Genomic DNA, 20441 nt, shown 5'->3' with positions numbered 1-20441 from the left:
GTGAAGGGGGTAGAGTAAGAAAGGTGCTGACTAAGGTTATGTGATTTGGGGACAATGTGCCTGTGGGAGGGAGTGGGGTGGGGAGAAGTGCCAATTGCCTGCTCCTTTATTTAAGAAAAAAGTATGATCAAAAGCCCAATCCTAGGCATGTCTATTCAGAAGTAAGCCCCATTATAGTCAATGGGGTTACTCCCAGGTAAGTATGGAGAGGATTGGGGCCCAATGCCCTTCCCCTAAAAGGCAAAAGGCAATTCAGGAAGGGTTGCTTTGGGGAGTTTTAGGCAAACTGTGGCAAGGAAAAGGGACTTTCCAGGACCCTTTGAGCCAGCCAGTTCTTGGGCTGGTAGCCTCAGCAGACTCACTCGCTTCATACCTGCTTGCCTGCTCCTGACTCCTACTCGCTCACTCGCTCACTCCACCTGAAGGGACCGCCTCCAAGCTTCTTTGGTCACCCAGTCAGCACGCAGAGGAGGCAAGGATACCCAATCCTAGGTGTGTCTACTCAGAAGTAAGCCCCATAATAGTCAATGGGGCTTACTCCCAGGTAAATCAGGATCTGGTTGCAGCCTTTGTCTTGCTCAGGAGCAGGAGTAAGCGGCAGCAGGAGGTGCAAAGCAGCTGCGAAGAGCCTCTTCACTGTCTACCTGCTCCTTTTCCTTCTGCTGTGCATAAGGCTCAAAGCAGCCGCTTCCCCTGCGGGCACGGCTGCTTCCTGTCTGCTCTGATCTCACGGCACACCTGCGGCAGCTGCCATGGCACAGCGGTTGAAAAACGCTGGCATAGTTAAAAGTAGCAGAGCTGCAATGCAGTGGTATCTGCAGTCTAACCCAATAGTTTAAAAGTCTATTGCTGAAATTCTATGCTTTCCTGGGCGTAAGCTCCATTTATTACAATGGGATTTACTTCAAAGTAAACATGCTTAAGATTGTGCTGTAACAAATTAAGGGCATAATCCTACCCTGCACTGAAACAGGCAAGCCATGAGGCTTGTGCTGTATCCAGCACAGGATAGAGGCCCAAGGCGGCTCAGCCAGAGACAAGGGGAGACTTTCCCCTTACCCCTGGATAAGGCATCCTTGCCCCAATGGGTCTCCTTGGACTTGTGCCACCTCCTGAAGTGGCACAAGTCCGAGGAGAGCGGAGCAGCTTCAAGCCACTCTGAACTCCCTGGGAACGAGGGCTGGGATCCAGCATAAGTGCTGGATCCCAGCCCTGCCTCCCGCTCCCCGCCCGCCTGCCCCTAGGGCCGCCCACTGCCCACCTGCCCTTGCCCAGGGCCGCCTCTCTCCCGCCTCCTCCCCGTCCACCCCAGAGCCTTGCATCGGCCCAGCCGTGCTGATGCAAGCCTCTCCATGGAAGCAGACGTGTGTGCTGCTTGTGTGCTGGCCCAGCTTCCTCCTTACGGCATGTTCGCAACCATCCTGGGTCAGTACAAGGGACTTGCACTGGCCCATGGGCACCTTGGGGTTGTGCCCTGCATCTTTTTGCCCCATTATTGATCCATTGATAGCAGCTGATCATATTCTCTTCAGAAAACTCATAATGGCCTTTCACCACATGTTTAGAAATAGCTGTTTTAAGGCACACTCCACAAGAGCAACACACCCTTGTGCTCTGTATCTTATTGGGAGAAATGTTGAGGTGGGTGAACACTAAGATATGGAGGCAGCAAATAATATCACAGTTGTCTTTTCTTGCTTGTTGACCATGCTGTATGACTTCAGAAGTCCCCCCTTTTCTGTAGCAGAGATAAAGTTATCAGAGGTGACACACAAGCTGCATCTCAGTCTGGAGATTGCTGCCTTTTCTGTAGATCTCAAAGAGGCAGAGAGATGCTGAGTCCTGGTCCTTGGTCAGGCACTACTCCCTTGTTAGTATTCTAACTGCCCTCTATTTACTCTGTAATCAGGCATTTTCTCCTATCAAGGCGCACTTGGCCTAGATAATGTTTTCACTTGCCTGTGAAGAAGCCCACTTGGCAGTGCATCACTCACTGAGCACATTGCAATGATTTGTCTCAGCACAGCCCAGGGCAGGATTTGAAATGTTTTTCTCTCGCTCTGCATCGCCAGCATCAACTGTGCTAAGATTCAGAGAACTGTCTTTTCTCTCTCCTTCCGCTCATGGAAACATTTCTTGTTGCATTGGTTGGTGTTAAACCTCTGTCTGATCAAAATGTTAGTAATTTGGAATTCTACTGAGCTGTAAGAATAAGAGGAAGAGCCCTTATGGTCCAGTATCCTGCTTCCCCCAGCAGCCCACCTAGTGCCAGCAAAACAAATGAAAACATTAGCCTTCCCTTATTATTGCTGCACAGCAAGTGGCAGTCATAAAGCCCCAGAACTTGGGGGTTCCATTTACCTATTGTAGCCAATAGCCAGTGGTAGACATATCCTCAAAATATCTGACAACCCCCCCCCTTTTTGTGCAATCTAAGCCAGAGTCCATCACCACATCCTATGGGAATGAAATTCATTAATTCTGTATTATGTGAAGAAGTATCTTTGTTTGCTCTCCTGAATCTACTGCCAGTTTCTTTAATTAGGTGACTCCCCTCGTCCAGGTTCAGAAGGAGAAAAAAAATTTCATACCATGCATAACATTTACAAACTTCTATCATGTTCCCCCTCTCAGTTCTTCCTCAACCAAACCACATAACTCCAAATGCCTTTCCTTGTAGGGAAGGTGCTTCCAATCCCTGATCATGTTGGTCTCCGCTCTTTAGTAAATTACAGTATACTGAGAAAAAGCATCTGCTATGTTCACTGGGCAACAGATGAGTTAGAATAGTCACATTTTCAATTTCTGATTGCTCTTTGGTGGGAATTTTTTCCCCAAGGTATTATTTTTTTATTGATCATCTTTCCTCTGGGTATCTGATGCAGTAGGACATGATCTCATACATTTCCCAATAGAGCTGTATACTAGCAGTGTTGTAAGGGGCCATAGGGATAGCCTTGTAGGCTATCCCTGCAAGGCTCACTCTGGAAATTAGTTAGTTGGGTCCTGGCTTTTTTATGTCATGGCTGGGGAACCTGATCTAAGTTGAGTGAGTCAACTGCTCCAAAGCTTAACTTGGCTCTGTCTGCAACTGCCTGGGCTAAACACAACAGGAAGGAACAAAGGAACTCCAACCCAAGAGATCCTCAGATCAGGGTTTTGGTGCTACCAGTCCACTATTCTTTAAATGATCCAAGAAAAAAAGGCAGAACCAGAGAGCCTCTGAAGTGTCTGCTGCCTGCTGTGGTTTATAGTGGGGCCCTTCCAGCCCCTCTGTCTGAACGTACATAAATAGTGCAGAGCCATTAGCAGGTAGGCTTCGAGAGATTCAAAACACAGGAACATTTACAAAATTAAAAGATGTACAGATTTGTTTTCTGCCCTTTGCAGTAAACTAGAAAAAGAAGACATTTGCAAAGGCAAGGCACAGAATTCCTAAGTGAAGTTCCAGTCAAAATAATCAATTTATGATTTAGCAATTCATTTATTAAGCCAATAATGAAAGCCAGTTGTAACAGAAATCCATACTGTTAGTACAGTAGTCAGTTGTCATCTTGGGCAAAAAGATAATGGATGCTCACTGAATCTTTCTTAAAAATGGAAAACACATGTTAAAGAGGTGACACCAGGTAGCTTCTGTCCAGACCTGGCACATTGCCAAGGATTGCTTTATGATTTACTGTAGAGGCAGAGCTTAATTTATTGTTAGGTCTGGAACATGAGCAGAGATCCATGAAGGTGAGCTTGGGCACTTGTCGATAAGTAAGTAGGATAGAGTCTCAGTACCCTGGACAGCTCCAAGGAAGCAAGTTGCTCTGACAATTCTCAAAGCCATAGTTCTTCACAGACTACCTCTCCCAGTCTCTGCTTCCCTACCTGGAGAATAAAGACCTTAAAGGGGCCACCTTAGAGCCTAGAATGTTGCAGTTTGTGTCCTCATATCCTGTCTTCTATGTTGCTGGTATGCAGGCATGGGGAGGCACAAGGTGCATGGCATGGGAAAGGCCAGTTCCTTAGGAGGTTTGGGAGGCGTGGTCTCTGTTATGGGAATTCTTCTGACTCTAACTTGTTTGACAGGATCTGGGACTGGATCCCCCACTGGTCCTACCTTGGATTCAGACTCAAGAGTGACTGCTCAAAATGATAGTTGTGACACTTAGGCAGATAGATCTCAGCCATATAAAACTCCATTAACCAGAGTGGACTGATGGTTTAAATAACCAAGAGGAGTGGAATCAACTGATTTAAATCAAGCTTTCCATTTTGTATTTCACCTACTTCTTAAACAAGTATGCATCCTAACTGGTTATAGCAATTAGCAATTGTTATAACCATTATAACAATTGCAACAATTAACAATTACCACGTATTTATTTACAGCTAAGGCTAAGTCGGGTCAGTACTGTCTTCTGGTCATTTTAAAATTATGTATATAATAGCTCATGTAAACAGATGAAGGAATAGTTAGGTGGTTGGCTGTCTAATGTGTTAGAGATGGGTTTCAGGAGTTAATTTTGGTGCACAAAGTTTTACATACATACCAGTTTAGTCCCTGTACAGGCAGTGGCATTCTTGGGGGGTGGGGGCAAAATATTAAGCTTTGCAGTAGCTTCAACTTTTACTCAAGTTTTACTTCAGAGCCATTAACTCAACTTTTATTTCAGAGCCATTCTGGAGGGGGGGCACGACAGCAACACAGAGGACATGCCTCCACATGGCTCTCCCACCTGGAATGGGTCCAAAGGCAAGGGGGAGGGGCAGCTTACAAGGCAGATTGAGGCTCCTACAAAATTTACTGATTTCCCTCCACCACACCCCCCCCCCGGAATTCCGCTACCTGTACAGAAGTTGAAATGTTTGTGGCTTGAGACATTTACTTCTTGCCAACCTGGCGTTATTGCATCTGAGTAAAAGCACAACTAAAGGATGTACTGCACCTACACAAAAGCACTAGCGCAGCTGATTGTAATTCAGACATCTGTGATTTGGGGAGCCAGTGTACCGTGAAAACTTTCTGTATTATTGGGTTTCACACAAGGGAAGAAGGCCGTACTTCAAGGAAAGGGATGAACTTCATCAATTTATTGTTTGTAAGTGTAGATCAGAAGGAGCTATTTTGTGTTAGAAACAAAGCTATGAATGGCAGATGGTAATTTCAGTAAAACAAACTTCTTTGCAATTGAATAAGCTGTAAACTGTTTTGCGCAGCTTTAGTTACAGGTAACCAAAATGGTTGTAATCTAGCACATGGAAGCCTTTTTAAGCAGGAGAAATATAGGTTACTCTGTACCTGTCTGTAAAACAGCGTATGTATACATGACAGTTGTCTAGTAAAACTGTACTTAATTCCTCTGTTCTCTCAAGTATGGCATAGCATGTTTCTCTCCAGATTCCACTTCCTGGAGGGAGATGGGTGAATTCCTTTTATTTGCTGACCTGAACAAAAATATCTGTTAGTTCCTAAAGGATGTGTTGAGCCACCTATGGACTCTATGGGATACTCACAGTCTCCTTTCCACTAGGTGGGAGGCTTTAGGCATCCCATTAGTGTTTGGAGTTTCTAGGCAGAATTTCTGTGTTTTAAAAGCACTTCAGCTTAAAAGCAGAGTTGTCCTACCTTAGAATAAAGCAGTTTGAGGACTGTGAAAAGAGTCTATGTTCATCCAAGTGTGTACTTGCTGTTACTGAAAATCTTGTTCTTTTGGGCAAGGGAAAATCTTTTCCCTTTGTGGGACAGCAGTGGATACCTACTTATGATATTGCTATTGAATTATTTTTTGGCAGTCCTGAAAGATCAATGCAGTTTTCCAGTGCTCTATCATTATTGTGGAATGTAGGCTAGAATGTGCTCAGCTGCATTGGCAGCAGAGATGAATGATTATGGAAGTTCTGCTGTAATCCATCTATGCTGTGACAAGCATGTAGGATGTAATTTCTGTGGTGTTAGTTTGTGCTTGGTGGAATTCATCTGGATTTGATTATTATTTTGGGGATATCTGTGTTTTATGGCATCTGTGACACCAATGCATTTGCTGCTTTGCATGTCCTAGACCCTCTGATGTGGGAAGCAGACCATACTAGATCCAGAAAACTACCACTATATAACTATGAGAAATATGATGCATTGATTTTACTTGGACTTGGGTGGCATCAGGCAAGGTGTGGCATACAACGTGTGGAGAAACAGTAGAGGTGGAAAATTCACTCTGATAAGGAGGGATAGTCTATTCAATAATCCTGGGTGCTTAGTCCATAGTAACCACACTAGGCACCGGGATACCAAGAGAAACCAAGGTGCCCAAAGCCAGAATCAAAATGGTTCATTTCAGAAAGCTGTGGCACATTAATACTATGTACAAGCTGTTTTCAGTCTACTAGTAGCCAGTTAGCCATGAAATCTAGAAACCCCCACATAGAATGAGAGCATCTAGCCATCAACATTTAGTCATAGCAACAACTTGGAAGGCAAATTGGAAAGTTATGCATCTCAGCAGGGGTAGCAAAAGAGCTGAATATCAAGTTGACTTCAGAAGTATGACTGGAAACAAGAGACACAACCATTCTATTGGATAATGCCCCCAGCTATAGCAGAAAACATCTCAGTGCTCTGCATAGACAAGGAAAGAGCTTATAAAGTAGGAGGATCCATTTGGGGCTAACTTAGAGGCACTGAGGTACACTTTGGTGTTATTCTGTCATCCTATTAAAATTATCATTTTTGCAACAGAACCCAGAACTTTTGACCTTGTGTGCTTTGCATGGGTTGAATGTCCTTAAGCAGTGTTCTCTCTAAACATTTGCTTAAATGAGTTTTGCATTGATTTACTTGCCTGCTGTGGTTTTGAGAAATCAATTTGATGGTGCTTTTGAGGTGTGACTGGAGCTTCAGCAAAGCTCTTCAGCTCTTTCTGAGCCTTGGGCCTGAGATTAGCTGACAGCTGTCCAAACGTCATCGTCATTAAATGTAACTGCAGATCAGCCTTTCTGTCTAGGAAGCTCGGAGAGGCTTTTACCGTAACAGCCAACGTGTCGGGAGAAGCTGCTGGTTAGGTATGTACAATTTTGATTCAGATGCAGCTAGCTGCTCAGCGGGTTTATATTCTTATTTCCCAATACTCTCTTAAAAATTTGATTCTGTGGAAGTTTACAACTCGGCAAACTTTACACCTCCTTACAGGGCCTGGCTCCAACTCTTAAGTGGCCTTCAGACAATTTAGCTTAGCAGGGCTAACTATTGAGGAGAAGGAGCAGAGGCACAGCTGAGGATGGAAGGAAATGGTCCTCCAAACTGAGAACGCAACCGAGAGGACACTACTGTCACTAGGTCATTTGAAGGTGCCCTTACACTGACACAGGGCTGCGCCAGCACAGAAGTAGCACAGTTGCCTTCAACCTGGCTGGACCCCATCTCAAAACGGCAGCTCATTTGGTGGCTCTGTTGATGGTCTGGGCTCTGGCAGCCTACTGTCCTTTTCAATTTCTGGTACCAGTTGGGCTCCTTAGGACTGCCCCCCCAAAAACAAAACTTGGAAATTTTGTTCAGTTTCATTTTTTAAGAGTCACTTGGCATTGTCATTGATTCAATGTTTGGGATCCGATTGGTTTTTTAGGCTACCAACCATTCTCTGAGTATGCACATGTACACTTTCTCCTATAGCGGGGTGCCCAAACCCCGGCCCTAGGGCCACTTGCGGCCCACGAGTACTCCCAATGCAGCCCGCTAGGAGCCCCCAGTCTCTAATGAGACTCTGGTCCTCCAGGGACTTGCTGGAGCCTATGCTGGACCAGCACAACTGCTCTCAGCATGAAGGCCAATTGTTTGACCTCTCTTGTGAGCTGTGGGACAAGGGCTCCCTCCACTGCTTGCTGTTTCATGTCTGTGATGCAGCAGTGGCAGCAAAGGAAAGGTCAACCTTGCTTTGTGCAAGGACTTTTATAGGCCACGAGCTATTGCAAGACCTTCATTCATTCCTATAAATTCCATCTCTAATGTATTCATTTATGTAAATTTATTCAAATTTTAAATGGAAACTAACTCTTTTTTTTCCTGGCTCCTGACACAGTGTTAGAGAGATGATGTGGCCCTCCTGCCCAAAAGTTTGGACACCCCTGTCCTATAGAATTCAAATGACATCCGTTTCTTTTGGGAAACTCTTGTCAAAGAGTAGCCTGCAATTCTTTGCTTGTGTTGTCCCATGCATGAAATGCTTTTGCAGATATACCATACCAGGGGTGTCCAAAGTTTTTGGCAGGAGGGCCACATCATCTCTCTGACACTGTGTCAGGGGCCAGGGAGAAAAAGAATTAATTTACATTTAAAATTTGAATAAATTTACATAAATGAATACATAAGGGATGGAACTTATATGAATGAATGAATAGCTCAAGGCCTATAAAAGGCCTTGCACAAAGCAAGGCTGGCCTTTCCTTTGCTGCTGCTACTGCATCACAGATGTGAAACAAGAAGCAGTGGAAGGAGCCCTCATCCCACAGCTCACGTGAGAGATCAAACAGTCACACTCACACTGAGAGCATTTGTGTTGGGCCAGTGGGCTCCAACAAATCTCCAGAGGGCCAGAGTCTCATTGGAGACTGTGGGCTCCCTGAGGGTCGCATTGAGAGGCCTGGAGGGCCACAAGTGGCCCCAGGGCCAGGGTTTGGGCACCCCTGTACCAAGCTATATATACTGTAGTAGCCACTTAGGCAGTACAGTCCTGAGCTGAGAAGCAATCCTAAAACAGAGAAAGTAAAAAGAATCAAACTTTGGGTTTTACTGAGTTTTTCTTTTGGTGGCTATAACTGAGGATTTTTTTGTGCAAAATTTTGATGATTATTGGCCCAGATTCACTAGAAGAAAATGAGATGAGATCCGGGGCAGATCAAGTTGCCTCTGAAGCAGGTTCATGGTGGTGTGGCACCTTTGGAGGAGTGGACAAGTCCCCTGCCCACCAGCCTACCATTTCACTGGGTGCTCCAATCCTCTTCCAGCTTGCCAGCAGCAAATCTGGAAATGAATTATAGCCAAGGAGTGAAAGAGAGAAGCAAGCTGGCATGGCTACAAATAACTTTTCCCTGCCTTCTTGGATAAGAACTTAAGAACAGCCCCACTGGATCAGGCCATAGGCCCATCTAGTCCAGCTTCCTGTATCTCACAGCGGCCCACCAAATGCCCCAGGGAGCACCCCAGATAACAAGAGACCTCATCCTGGTGCCCTCCCTTGCATCTGGCATTCTGACATAACCCATTTCTAAAATCAGGAGGTTGTGCATACACATCATGGCTTGTACCCCATAATGGATTTTTCCTCCAGAAACTTGTCCAATCCCCTTTTAAAGGCGTCTAGGCTAGACGCCAGCACCACATCCTGTGGCAAGGAGTTCCACAGACCGACCACATGCTGAGTAAAGAAATATTTTCTTTTGTCTGTCCTAACCCGCCCAACACTTAATTTTAGTGGATGTCCCCTGGTTCTGATATTATGTGAGAGTGTAAAGAGCATCTCCCTATCCACTCTGTCCATCCCCTGCATAATTTTGTATGTCTCAATCATGTCCCCCCTCAGGCGTCTCTTTTCTAGGCTGAAGAGGCCCAAACGCCGTAGCCTTTCCTCATAAGGAAGGTGCCCCAGCCCCGTAATCATCTTAGTCGCTCTCTTTTGCACCTTTTCCATTTCCACTATGTCTTTTTTGAGATGTGGCAACCAGAACTGGACACAATACTCCAGGTGTGGCCTTACCATAGATTTGTACAACGGCATTAAAATACTAGCCATTTTGTTCTCAATACCCTTCCTAATGATCCCAAGCATAGAATTGGCCTTCTTCACTGCCGCCGCACATTGGGTCAACACTTTCATCGACCTGTCCACCACCACCCCAAGATCTCTCTCCTGATCTGTCACAGACAGCTCAGAACCCATCAGCCTATATCTAAAGTTTTGATTTTTTTGCCCCAATGTGCATGACTTTACACTTACTGACATTGAAGCGCATCTGCCATTTTGCTGCCCATTCTGCCAGTCTGGAGAGATCCTTCTGGAGCTCCTCATAATCACTTCTGGTCTTCACCACTCGGAAAAGTTTGGTGTCGTCTGCAAACTTAGCCACTTCACTGCTCAACCCTGTCTCCAGGTCATTTAGGAAGAGGTTGAAAAGCACCGGTCCCAGGACAGATCCTTGGGGCACACCGCTTTTCACTTCTCTCCATTGTGAAAATTGCCCATTGACACCCACTCTCTGCTTCCTGGCCTCCAACCAGTTCTCAATCCATGAGATGACCTGTCCTCTAATTCCCTGACTGTGGAGTTTTTTCAGTAGCCTTTGGTGAGGGACCGTGTCAAACGCCTTCTGAAAGTCCAGATATATAATGTCCACGGGTTCTCCCAAATCCACATGCCTATTGACCTTTTCAAAGAATTCTATAAGGTTTGTGAGGCAAGACTTACCCTTACAGAAGCCATGCTGACTCTCCCTCAGCAAGGCCTGTTCATCTATGTGTTTTGAGATCCTATCTTTGATGAGGCATTCCACCATCTTACCCGGTATGGATGTTAGGCTGACCGGCCTATAGTTTCCCGGGTCCCCCCTCTTTCCCTTTTTAAAAATAGGCGTGACATTTGCTATCCGCCAATCTTCTGGCACCGTGGCCGTTTTGAGGGACAAGTTGCATACCTTAGTCAAGAGATCTGCAACTTCATTCTTCAATTCCTTAATAACTCTTGGGTGGATGCCATCAGGGCCCGGTGACTTATTGATCTTCTGCCGTGAAGACAGATGCAAAGAACTCATTTAATTTCTCTGCCATCTCTAAGTCTCCTTTTATCTCCCCTTTCCCTCCCTCACCATCCAGAGGGCCAACCGCTTCTCTGGTGGGTTTCCTGCTTCTAACATATTTGAAGAAGCTTTTATTATTCCCCTTAATGTTGCTGGCCATGCGTTCCTCATAGTCTTGCTTGGCCTCCCATATCACCTTCTTACATTTCTTTTGCCAAAGTTTATGTTCCTTTTTATTCTCCTCATTAGGGCAAGACTTCCATTTACGGAAGGAAGCTTCCTTGCCCTTCACAGCCTCTCTAACTTGGCTGGTTAGCCATGCTGGCACCTTCCTGGATTTAGCGGAAACCTTCTTCCTTTGCGGTATACACTTCAGCTGGGCTTCCATTACTGTTGTTTTAAGCAGCCTCCATGCACTCTGGAGAGATTGGACTCTTTTTACCCTCCCTTTCAACCTCCTTCTAACCAGCCTCCTCATTTGAGGGAAGTCCGCCCGTCGGAAGTCAAGGGTTTTTGTTAGAGATTTGCCTGGTATTCTTCCCCCAACATGCATGTCAAAACGGATCGCAGCATGATCACTGTTCCCCAATGGCTCAGTAACGTTTACATCTCTAACCAGGTCCTGCATACCGCACAATATTAAATCCAGAGTCACCTGTCCTCTGGTGGGCTCCGTGACTAGCTGCTCTAAGCAGCTAGATCTTACAGAGGACCAAGTAGGCAGGGACAGATAACTGGGAGCCCATCCCGTTTCCCTTACTTACAAAGACCACACTGTGCAGCCTTCTGCTCGGTACCTTTTGCATTGACCACAAGCAGGGGATGGTGGGAACCCAGCATCCCATGCTCCCATCCATTTCAAATAGAGCAGTGAGGCTGCACAGATCATCCCCCACTCCCCTCCTCTGGGAGTGGGGAGGCTGCTTGATGTGTTCTTTGTAAGTATAAAGGGAAAGGGGATGTGTCTGTTGATTCACTTGTCCACCTGCCCTCTGTAGGGGAGGTATGCATGCATGTGCGCTCCCAAAACCAGTGTGGGCTGGGGATCCACACAGTGCGAGGGGGGGATGTGCTTCCTTGGATGGGCTCTAATGAAGCTCTTCCTCTCTTTTTTTTTTAAATTTGGTGTTTATCATGTTTTCATTTTTGTCTGGGTTTGACCCCTCTCTCTTGCTCATTAAACACATGGTGTACACCTAACTTTATTTGTTTGATGTTGGAGGTATGAAATTCCAGTTACAGAATTATGGCCGTGTGGGCTTATTATGCAATGCAGATTAATAAGCTTTCTTGGTTGCTTCTATATTAGCTGCCCTCCATAGTTTCTTTACTCTTGACAGAGAATCCAGATGACATAGTTATCAGTTTACTATTCTGGAATGCAATTTTGCAATAAAAACCTAGATAATTAGTGAGAGGAAAATTAATTAATGAGAGGAAACCAGTAATGTAAAACTCCCACAGGGCAGAGGAATTGACTGATGGACAATTCATCAATAATGCTGCAGCCATGCTGAACAAGAAGCCTTAAAGCCACAAGGAGGAAGTGTGTCAAGCTGTGGAGGCAGGGAACTTTGCTGAATGCAACTGACATGAGAATATATTGCAAAAGGCCCCTGGCCATTGGGAAATGCATTGGGCGGTAATTGTAGTGATATATTGTGCCATGCGGAGCCACAGTTTAATTCTGTATCCAGGTGTTCACAGAAAAACAGAACCTCATCAGCGCTAAGAGGTCCTAGTGAGAGAGCATGTTACCTTTTCTGTTCGTATGAGTAGACTTGGATGAAAACCCCCTCTTTCAAATGACCTGGTGATGTGAACATTTTGAATTGCATACTTTTTTCCTGGAACACTTTCTGTTCCTTGAATTGGCTTGGATCTGATTTAGTATGTGTGATATGTATTTAGTATTTACATGCTGTACATCTATTTCAAAAGCTTTTCCAACAGCCAAAAGTATTTGAATGGAAACATTTGATTAGTACAAAAAATAACAGTAAAGCAAATTTATTGTGGTTTAGTGCAGTGTTCGAACTTGACTTAGAAATTATTTTTATTGGAACAGTTCTAAATATTTGAAGACATGTCCATTCAGTAACATGCATTTCCCTTAGATGGTTTAAATTTTAGGGGAAAAAATAAAGGCAATGAAAAAATGGTTAATATACTGGTTTTAGCTTCCCTGGAGAGCTATGTATGTATTTATGCAAACATATTCCTAGAGATAGTCACCTGAACAAGCTTAATTACAACTTAGGGCAGTTTCAATTTGACAGGTAATGTTTTCGTAATGTAAAAGTAGTAAATACATTTTTAGAAACGGATGTTTTTCTGTTCTGCATCATTGCATGTAGCAAAAGAAGATAGCGGTCACAAATCAAGAATAAGTGTGCATGAGAATAGTCTTACTATCAATCCTTTGCAGTAGACGTTCATTTTGTGTTGTCCTGGGCTTCCAAGATCACTTCTGCTGCTTCCCATCCCTCACCAAGGCCTGCCTGCTCCCCACTCACATGAAATATAGTAGTTGCATATACTATGTGCAGGGCCTAGGAGAGGGGGGGTAAAGGGGGTAATTTGAACCCTGGCCCAGGGTAAAAAGGGGGGCCCAGGAGCCAAAGGAGGGGCCCCAGAAAGTTCCTGGGATCTTACAATTTCCTACCTACTCAGACTGGTTGCCTGTATGGGATGCTGGGGACATTTCCATGACTGGGGATGCTGGAGCACTACTGATGCCACATGGGTGGGTAGACCTGGGCTCCAAAGACTTTTCCAGCTGTCTCTACCCTCCCCTCACCATGCTTCGCCCCTCTCTTCCCCTGTTCTGCTCACCTGTCACCACCCTCCCCTGCTCTGTTTCACCCCCCCGCCTTTGCAAAGGGCCCCAAAGCAATTTTGTATTCTCTGATAAAATTCCTCTTGGAGGCCCTGGGTTTGTGTGCCATGGAACTGTAATTTCAAGGAACAGAAATTAGCAGGAGAGAGCTTAGCAAACCTCCTGGAAAGGAAGCTGAGAAAAGTGGATGTAAGGGAAAGTTACCTGGTAGTTTTTGGGTACCTGGGTTTAGCAGCAACTTGCAACCTTCTTCATCTCAGGGCAGTGCTGACAAGGTGCTAAAATTGTCAAGGCACACCATCAGCTTTTTGATAATTGACAATGCACACCATGCTGCTGGTGGGGGGGCTCACATCCCCAATGGCGCGAATAATAAATGACTTTCCCACAAACTCCCACAACACAGCTGCAGACCATTTGCGCACTGGTCACCAGTCACAGCACACTGGTTGAAAATGGCTGATTTAGAGTAAGGAGAGCAGCAATAGCGGGGGAAGAAATGGGGGAGATCAAGGTTCTTCATTGGCCAATGAATATAGCATTTCATTTTAAAGCATTTGGTACAAGGGTGTTTCCTCTGGTTTCAGTGAGTTCTTGCTCCAACCTGATTTTAATTGGTTTAGTAAATCTCCTGTCTGATTTAAAGTAACACCAGAATTTTGCCACTTGGTGGCACCAAAAGGCTTATCATAAGGGTGCTTATTTCTTTGGCACTATGTAGGGACAATAGCCTTGTACTTTCTCATGAATTAAAAAACAACTGAGTTGGTGTGCTGGCAGTCTAAAGATAATACCCTGCATTCTTAAGGTTTCCAAGACTTTAGAAGGAAAGAGAGCTGGGTGTGTGTGTGGGGGTGGGGGGTGTGCATGTGCACTTCAGTGGGTCACTGATGTTCTATTCAAAGGAATGTCATATTTCTCTGGTGAGGAATCTTTTGTGTGTGTAGGTTCCTGAACCTTTTAAGATCATGTCCTTCTAGGACTTGGTCCTGCTGTTGCATGATGGTTACTATCAAAGCTATATTTCCATGTAATCTGTATTGGGATGTTGTAATGCCTGCACTTCCACATCTGACTTTCTTTAGTTCCCAAAGTGGAACTAGAATGAGGGTTGAGATGTGTGGTGTCTGTGAAGTATCGCAGTTGCATATGCCAGCTTTCTGTTAGGAAACAAAACATTAGTTTCTGTATGGCATGAATAAATGTTGATAAGTATGACAAAGAAGTGGCAATTCTAACTGGAGTTTAATGCGTTTTTGTTGCTCAAAGGCAAATTCAGAGTGAATGACCCAGTAAACAGTGAAGCCTACAAGTTCAGGCCTTTTCTCTAAATCGGTTGTTCTCAAACTTTTAGCACTGGGACCCACTTTTTAGAATGAGAATCTGTCAGGACCCACCAGAAGTAATGTCATGACTGGCAGTGACATAATCAAGTAGGAAAATTTTTAACACTCCTAGGCAGCAATCCTATCCACACTTACCCAGGAGTAAGTCCAATTTACTATCGTTTGTTAAAGGCATATACAGTGGTGCCTCGCATAACGAAATTAATCCGTTCCACGAGTCCTTTCGTTATGCGAGTTTTTCGTTTTGCGAAGCGCGTTTTCCCATAGGAATGCATTGAAATTTAATTAATGCGTTCCTATGGGCAAGAAAAGTCAGAACAAAGTCAAATTTGGTTTACAAAGTGTTTATTAAGTGCTCTTTAAAGGCATACATACTGTACAGAGGATTTCAAAAATGGGGGGGGATGCTGAGTGGGGAGCTTGAGGGCTGTAATCCTGTGCACACTTTCCTGGGAGCAAGCACAATGGGACTTACTTCTGAGGAGACATGCACAGGATTGTGCTCTAAGCTGGGGAGGAGGACAGAGCAGCTGCACTCAATTGCTTGCTTTTGCCGTGATCATGGGGGGAAACGTGAAGGAAATGGGGCAGTGAGAGGGTGAATGAGCGATGGGGGGATGCTGAGTGGGGAGTTTGAAGGCTGTAATCCTGTGCAAACATTCCTGGGAGCAAGCACAATGGGACTTACTTACATAAACTGACATGAAGATCCTCCCCTTACTAGGGTGGACGGGATCATAAACTGACATGAAGATCCTCCCCTTAAGACAAACCAAAGCAAAACAAAAAAAAAATTCGTCTTGCGAAGCACGGGTCATAAAAATTCGTTGTTCGAGTTACCAAACTTTGCAAAACGCTTTCGTTCTGCGAGTTTTTCGGTGCGTGAGGCATTCGTTATGCGAGGTACCACTGTATAAAGTAAACTGTTCAAAGTACAGATCTATAACATTTCCCCAAATACAGACACATACCATGCATCTAGTCCAAGTGTATCAAACTTGTTTCTTATGGAGGGCCAAATAGCATTCATGATGCCTGCTGAGGGCTGGAAGTGATGTCATTAGGCAAGAAGTGATGTCATTAAACAGGTCATAACCAAAAATAAGCACCTTTTTCTCACTTAAGAACTCATTAGCTGCAAATGACAGAAGAGAAAATATACAAATCTTGATCATATTTCAAGATATGGGAGAGCCCAATTTTATGTGGTCTGCCCTTTCAGCAGTAACACCTCAGCATTGCTCAGCAGCTGAGAGCCTGAGAGCTGCATAAAAAACTTCCGCGGGCCACGTCCAGCCCCCGGCCCTTATGTTTGACACCCCTGATCTAGTCTAATACATTAAAAATAAAATATTGAAATGAATGGGGACCCACCTGAAATTGATTTGTGACCCACCTAGTAAGCCAGGACCCACAGTTTGAGAAACATTGCTCTAAATGATGTGTAATAGCTGTAGGGGTAATTTGAGACCCTATGGCATGTTTGAATGCTTGCCACAAATGAAGATATACAAGCCATTCTTATTTTCAGTGTGGGTTGTGTGTTTATTCGCCCTTTGTCCCCTTTCAAGCTCTCTTTTTCATATTGGTAACTTGAATATGGAGTGTCTTAGCAGAGTCTGGGAACATATCTCAAGACACATTTCAGAAGCTATTGCATTATAATGGCACACAGTTCATAATGATGTACAGTTCATAAACCAGTGCCTCCTAATTTGGATGCATGTGCCATATGTGAAGATTGATCACAGCAGGGTTTGTGTGTACAGTGTAATTTTCCATGTAAAACCTTCACTTGCCCAGTGAAACTGTAGGTCCTGTCTGGTATGTTGACCAATCTGGTGTGTAGTACCTGCAAGCCAGAAACAAAGTCAGGATGTGGAGGAACTATGGTAAGACACTGTTTTCTCCCCTCTTCCCCAATACCTCTGAAATAGTAAGCCAGCTGGATTTTGCTATTTGGCATCAGTTTTTAAACTTAAGTTGACACCTCTTATCAGGAGAGCTCCAGGCAACCAAGACTAATGATGTGAGGTCATTCCAGAGCACACCTGCATAGTCTTGCCGCCGTCATGATTCTGCATGCGTTGCACAATGCCATGCTCACAGTCTGACCTGCTCATTTCCCCTCCTTTCAAGCTCATCTGTCTTCTTGAGCAACTTCTTTTTCTCTCTCCCCGCTTTTTGTCACACTTCACTGCAGGTGACCAATTTTGAGCAGGCATAATCCCCGTTTGCCTCTGGACCACAGCTGGTTAAACAGGCAAATCTGTATTAGTTCTGTGACAGGCAGGCGGAGAATAATCGCAGTACCCACTGCCAGATACTGATCTAAACCGGCATTCTGCTGCATCAGCAGGCTAAAAATACCCTCTCTTTTAGCGCACTGGACACATTAAGCTGCTGCAAGAGCAATGGGGGGAAAAAAAGGAAGAGGCAAATATGGATGAGGGGCTGTAAAGATATTTCCAGCAGCTTCCACCTTTTCACTTGAATACACTGAATCTCATTGCAGTTGTGGCCAGCATTATCACCTCTTTGGGGCTGAAACAGAAATATCCTGCTCTCGTGTACCTAAAAATAAAAATCTCAGGACAAAGGTTCCCAAGGTAGCTGTAATGTGGTCATGATGCGTGCATGGGATATTTTCTGCTGCTGCTGCTTGGGAGGTTTCATTGTCCCTGCAGACATGAAGAAAAATGTAATCTGATCTCTGAAAACAAGCCCTTTCCAGAAGAAGGGTGGGAGAAACCAGAACTATAATTTCCACTGTTGGCATGGACACTCTATCAGGCCACTTTGAGAACGGTGTCTTTCAAGAGGTCTGACCCTTCACTGAAGTAGTTGCCCCTTCACAAGGGCAGACTCATTGCTGGAGGCCAAGGAGAGCTCTTCAGATTCTAATCCCTTGTCCTTATTTTAGCTGCTACTTTTCATTTCTCTTACCCTCTCAGCGTGATTAGGAAATGTTCTATATCTCAGTGGTAGAGCACCTGCTTTGCATGCAGAAGGTACCAGGTTGAATCCCTGGCATCTCCAGGTAGGGCTAGGAAAGACCCCGGTCTGAAAAAAAGAGCTGCTGTCAATCAGTATAGGCCAGTGGTTCCCAAACGTATTCGACTGTCTGCTCCCTTGACCTACTGAGCCATTGGCCACGGTCTCCATTAGGTCTACAATCCTATACATTGTATAGGATGGTGAGTTTTTTGTGAGGTTTCTGTGGCTCCCCAGGGAGCCACAGCTCACAGTTTGGAAACCACTGGTATAGACAATAATGAGCTGGATGGACTAATGATCTGATGCAGTAGAAGGTAGCTTTCTGTTTGAGGCAGAAAGACACCAGGATCTCCCTTGAAGACCTACAGTATATCTTAAGAGTTCTTTGTTTTTTCTATTAACAGCCCTTCAAGTGTCCGATAGCCACATCTGGAACTGCACACAATTTGTCACACATGTTTGTTCCTCATTTCAGTGTGTTCCAGGGTTCTGTGCAACATCATTATGAAAACAGGCATATCTTTGCAGATGCCAGTTTTAAGTTTCTGGACCAGAGAGAGACACAGTGTTATATGTGCTGCAACTTTGTGCTCCTAAAAATGCAGGCCCTGACTTCTGGTCAGGAGTTTGCAGCTCTTCACAGAAATAAGGTTGCTTCTCTGATTTGCATTCTTCACAACACTATGTAACCCTAAACTTGTCTTTGGTCAAGAATAAGCAACAGGAGGGAAAGCACTAGTATGAGAACAAAGGGAGAAAGTACACTAGGACTTTATTAAGGCCTAGCACATTTTGTGTTGTGTGACTGTTTTTGAAGTGCTTTGAGGAAATCTATTCAGCTGCCCCAACAGTCTTGCCAATTAACCCTGATAGAGATGGATTCAGTTGCACCTGAAAAAGAGTTCTAAGACTCAGAATTCATTGGACCTTAACAAATTATTTCCAGTGGACTTTGAAAGTCTGTCTTTCCTTTTCTCTCAAAAACAAGTAATGCCCGATGGGCCCTATGCAAGATTCAGAGTGAAAATAGATGTTTATGTTTATTTATTTATACACATATTTATATACCGCCTTTCTTTGGTCATCAGATTTCTCATCAGACTTCAATCCAAGGCGGTTTACATAGGCAGGCTGTTCTAAACCCCCGTAGGGATTTTTACAATTGAATAGTTCTAGACTTTCATAGAACTCCTCCTTCCAGCTGGATTCCTTCCCAGTCTAGCCTCTCTCTGGCCGTTCGCCTCCCACGCTCCACTTGACGGCAACTCCACTCTGCCACCGAGGGTCAGCTCATCAGTATATCAGCATGTTGTCAGTTCTCTGGTACTTCCGGTTGTTTTGAACTGGCAGCCTCAGATCTTCAGGCATACAAGGCGGCAGCTCTACCAACTGAGCCAGACCTCCTGCCCACTTGATCATTATAGGTGGGCCTTAGAAAATTTGTGTCACCTCAGATGTTGAATCCTTTTTTGTTCCCTCTCTTTCTAGTTTCCATATGCTGCCCCACCACCCCAAGAGCCTGTGAAGACACTGAGAAGCTTGATCAACATCCGCAAGGATACGTTGCGCCTTGTCAAGTAAGTCAGTAGTTTTAGGGCAAGAGGCTAGTGAATCTCTGAATCTGTGGAAGCCAGAAAATGAGCTAATCAACAGGTTTAGGATGTGTTCAGGTTTTTGTCCAGAACTATGAATATACTGAAAAGTCCTCTAAATGAAGATTAACCATTAGTGTTTAAGGCCCCACGGGTTTTTGGTGTAGCAGAGACTCTTACACCTAATGTAGTATGACCAGTTGTAGGTACAAGATGCTTTCATCAGATACATTGATAAAAGCTTATACCATAATAAACAAATCCTTATGGTGCCTTTGGCTTTACTACATGAACACTTAAATCTTTGCATTGTTTCTCTTCTCCTGCCCCCATCTTACTGTGAAGTTTAGAGAGCACTTGTCTAGTACAATAGTATAGGTGGTGTGCTATTGAAAACTGCATGCCTTTGTGGTAATTAATAATATACTGACAAGCATGCCCTCTATTTTGATATCTCAAGGTTGGTTGACTCCTTACTTTTTGAACTTGGATACAAAAAGGCACCCAAGTTTAGAAAGCAAAACACGTGTGTGGTGGCATAGTTCGGAATGGTGTGTTGCCTGAATGTGTACCAAAGCGATGCCTGATCCATTCCTGATCTGGAATTTCTAACTGCATATGTCTAAATGTCTCCCCATTCCCTGCCTTCAACCCCCCAAAACACAAAAACCTCATGATCAGAAAAAAAATCAAACCCCTACTTCTACATTTTGAAATGGGGAAATTCAGCCATTCCCAATAGACAATGACATGTGTATTTGGCTGTAACTCTGATACCTTTTGAATCCCATCTCAAAGATTAAAGTCTGAATTAGCTTTCAGTTCTGTGTCACTCTGCCTTGCTGTAGCCTCTTGGAAGGAATCCATCTGTAACTGCAGCAGGGGATATCCGTG

At 44.5% G+C, this 20441-nt stretch overlaps 1 protein-coding gene across 3 annotated transcripts in view; it reads left to right on the top strand.

The window, feature by feature from the left end:
- Window positions 1-20441, top strand: part of RNF157 (ring finger protein 157) — a 90511-nt gene that overhangs the window by 34810 nt on the left and 35260 nt on the right. For all 3 annotated transcript variants that reach the window (XM_066614761.1, XM_066614764.1, XM_066614763.1), the window contains exon 3: window positions 19444-19532. In XM_066614761.1, the coding sequence (XP_066470858.1) occupies window positions 19444-19532 (89 nt within the window). The remainder of the gene's footprint in view (window positions 1-19443; window positions 19533-20441) is intronic.

The sequence above is a fragment of the Tiliqua scincoides genome, chromosome 2 (assembly GCF_035046505.1).
Source record: "Tiliqua scincoides isolate rTilSci1 chromosome 2, rTilSci1.hap2, whole genome shotgun sequence".
In the NCBI taxonomy this organism is placed as follows: Eukaryota; Metazoa; Chordata; class Lepidosauria; order Squamata; family Scincidae; genus Tiliqua; species Tiliqua scincoides.
The sequence above is the reverse complement of the archived record's forward strand: the minus strand, read 5'-3'. Positions and strand labels throughout refer to the sequence as shown.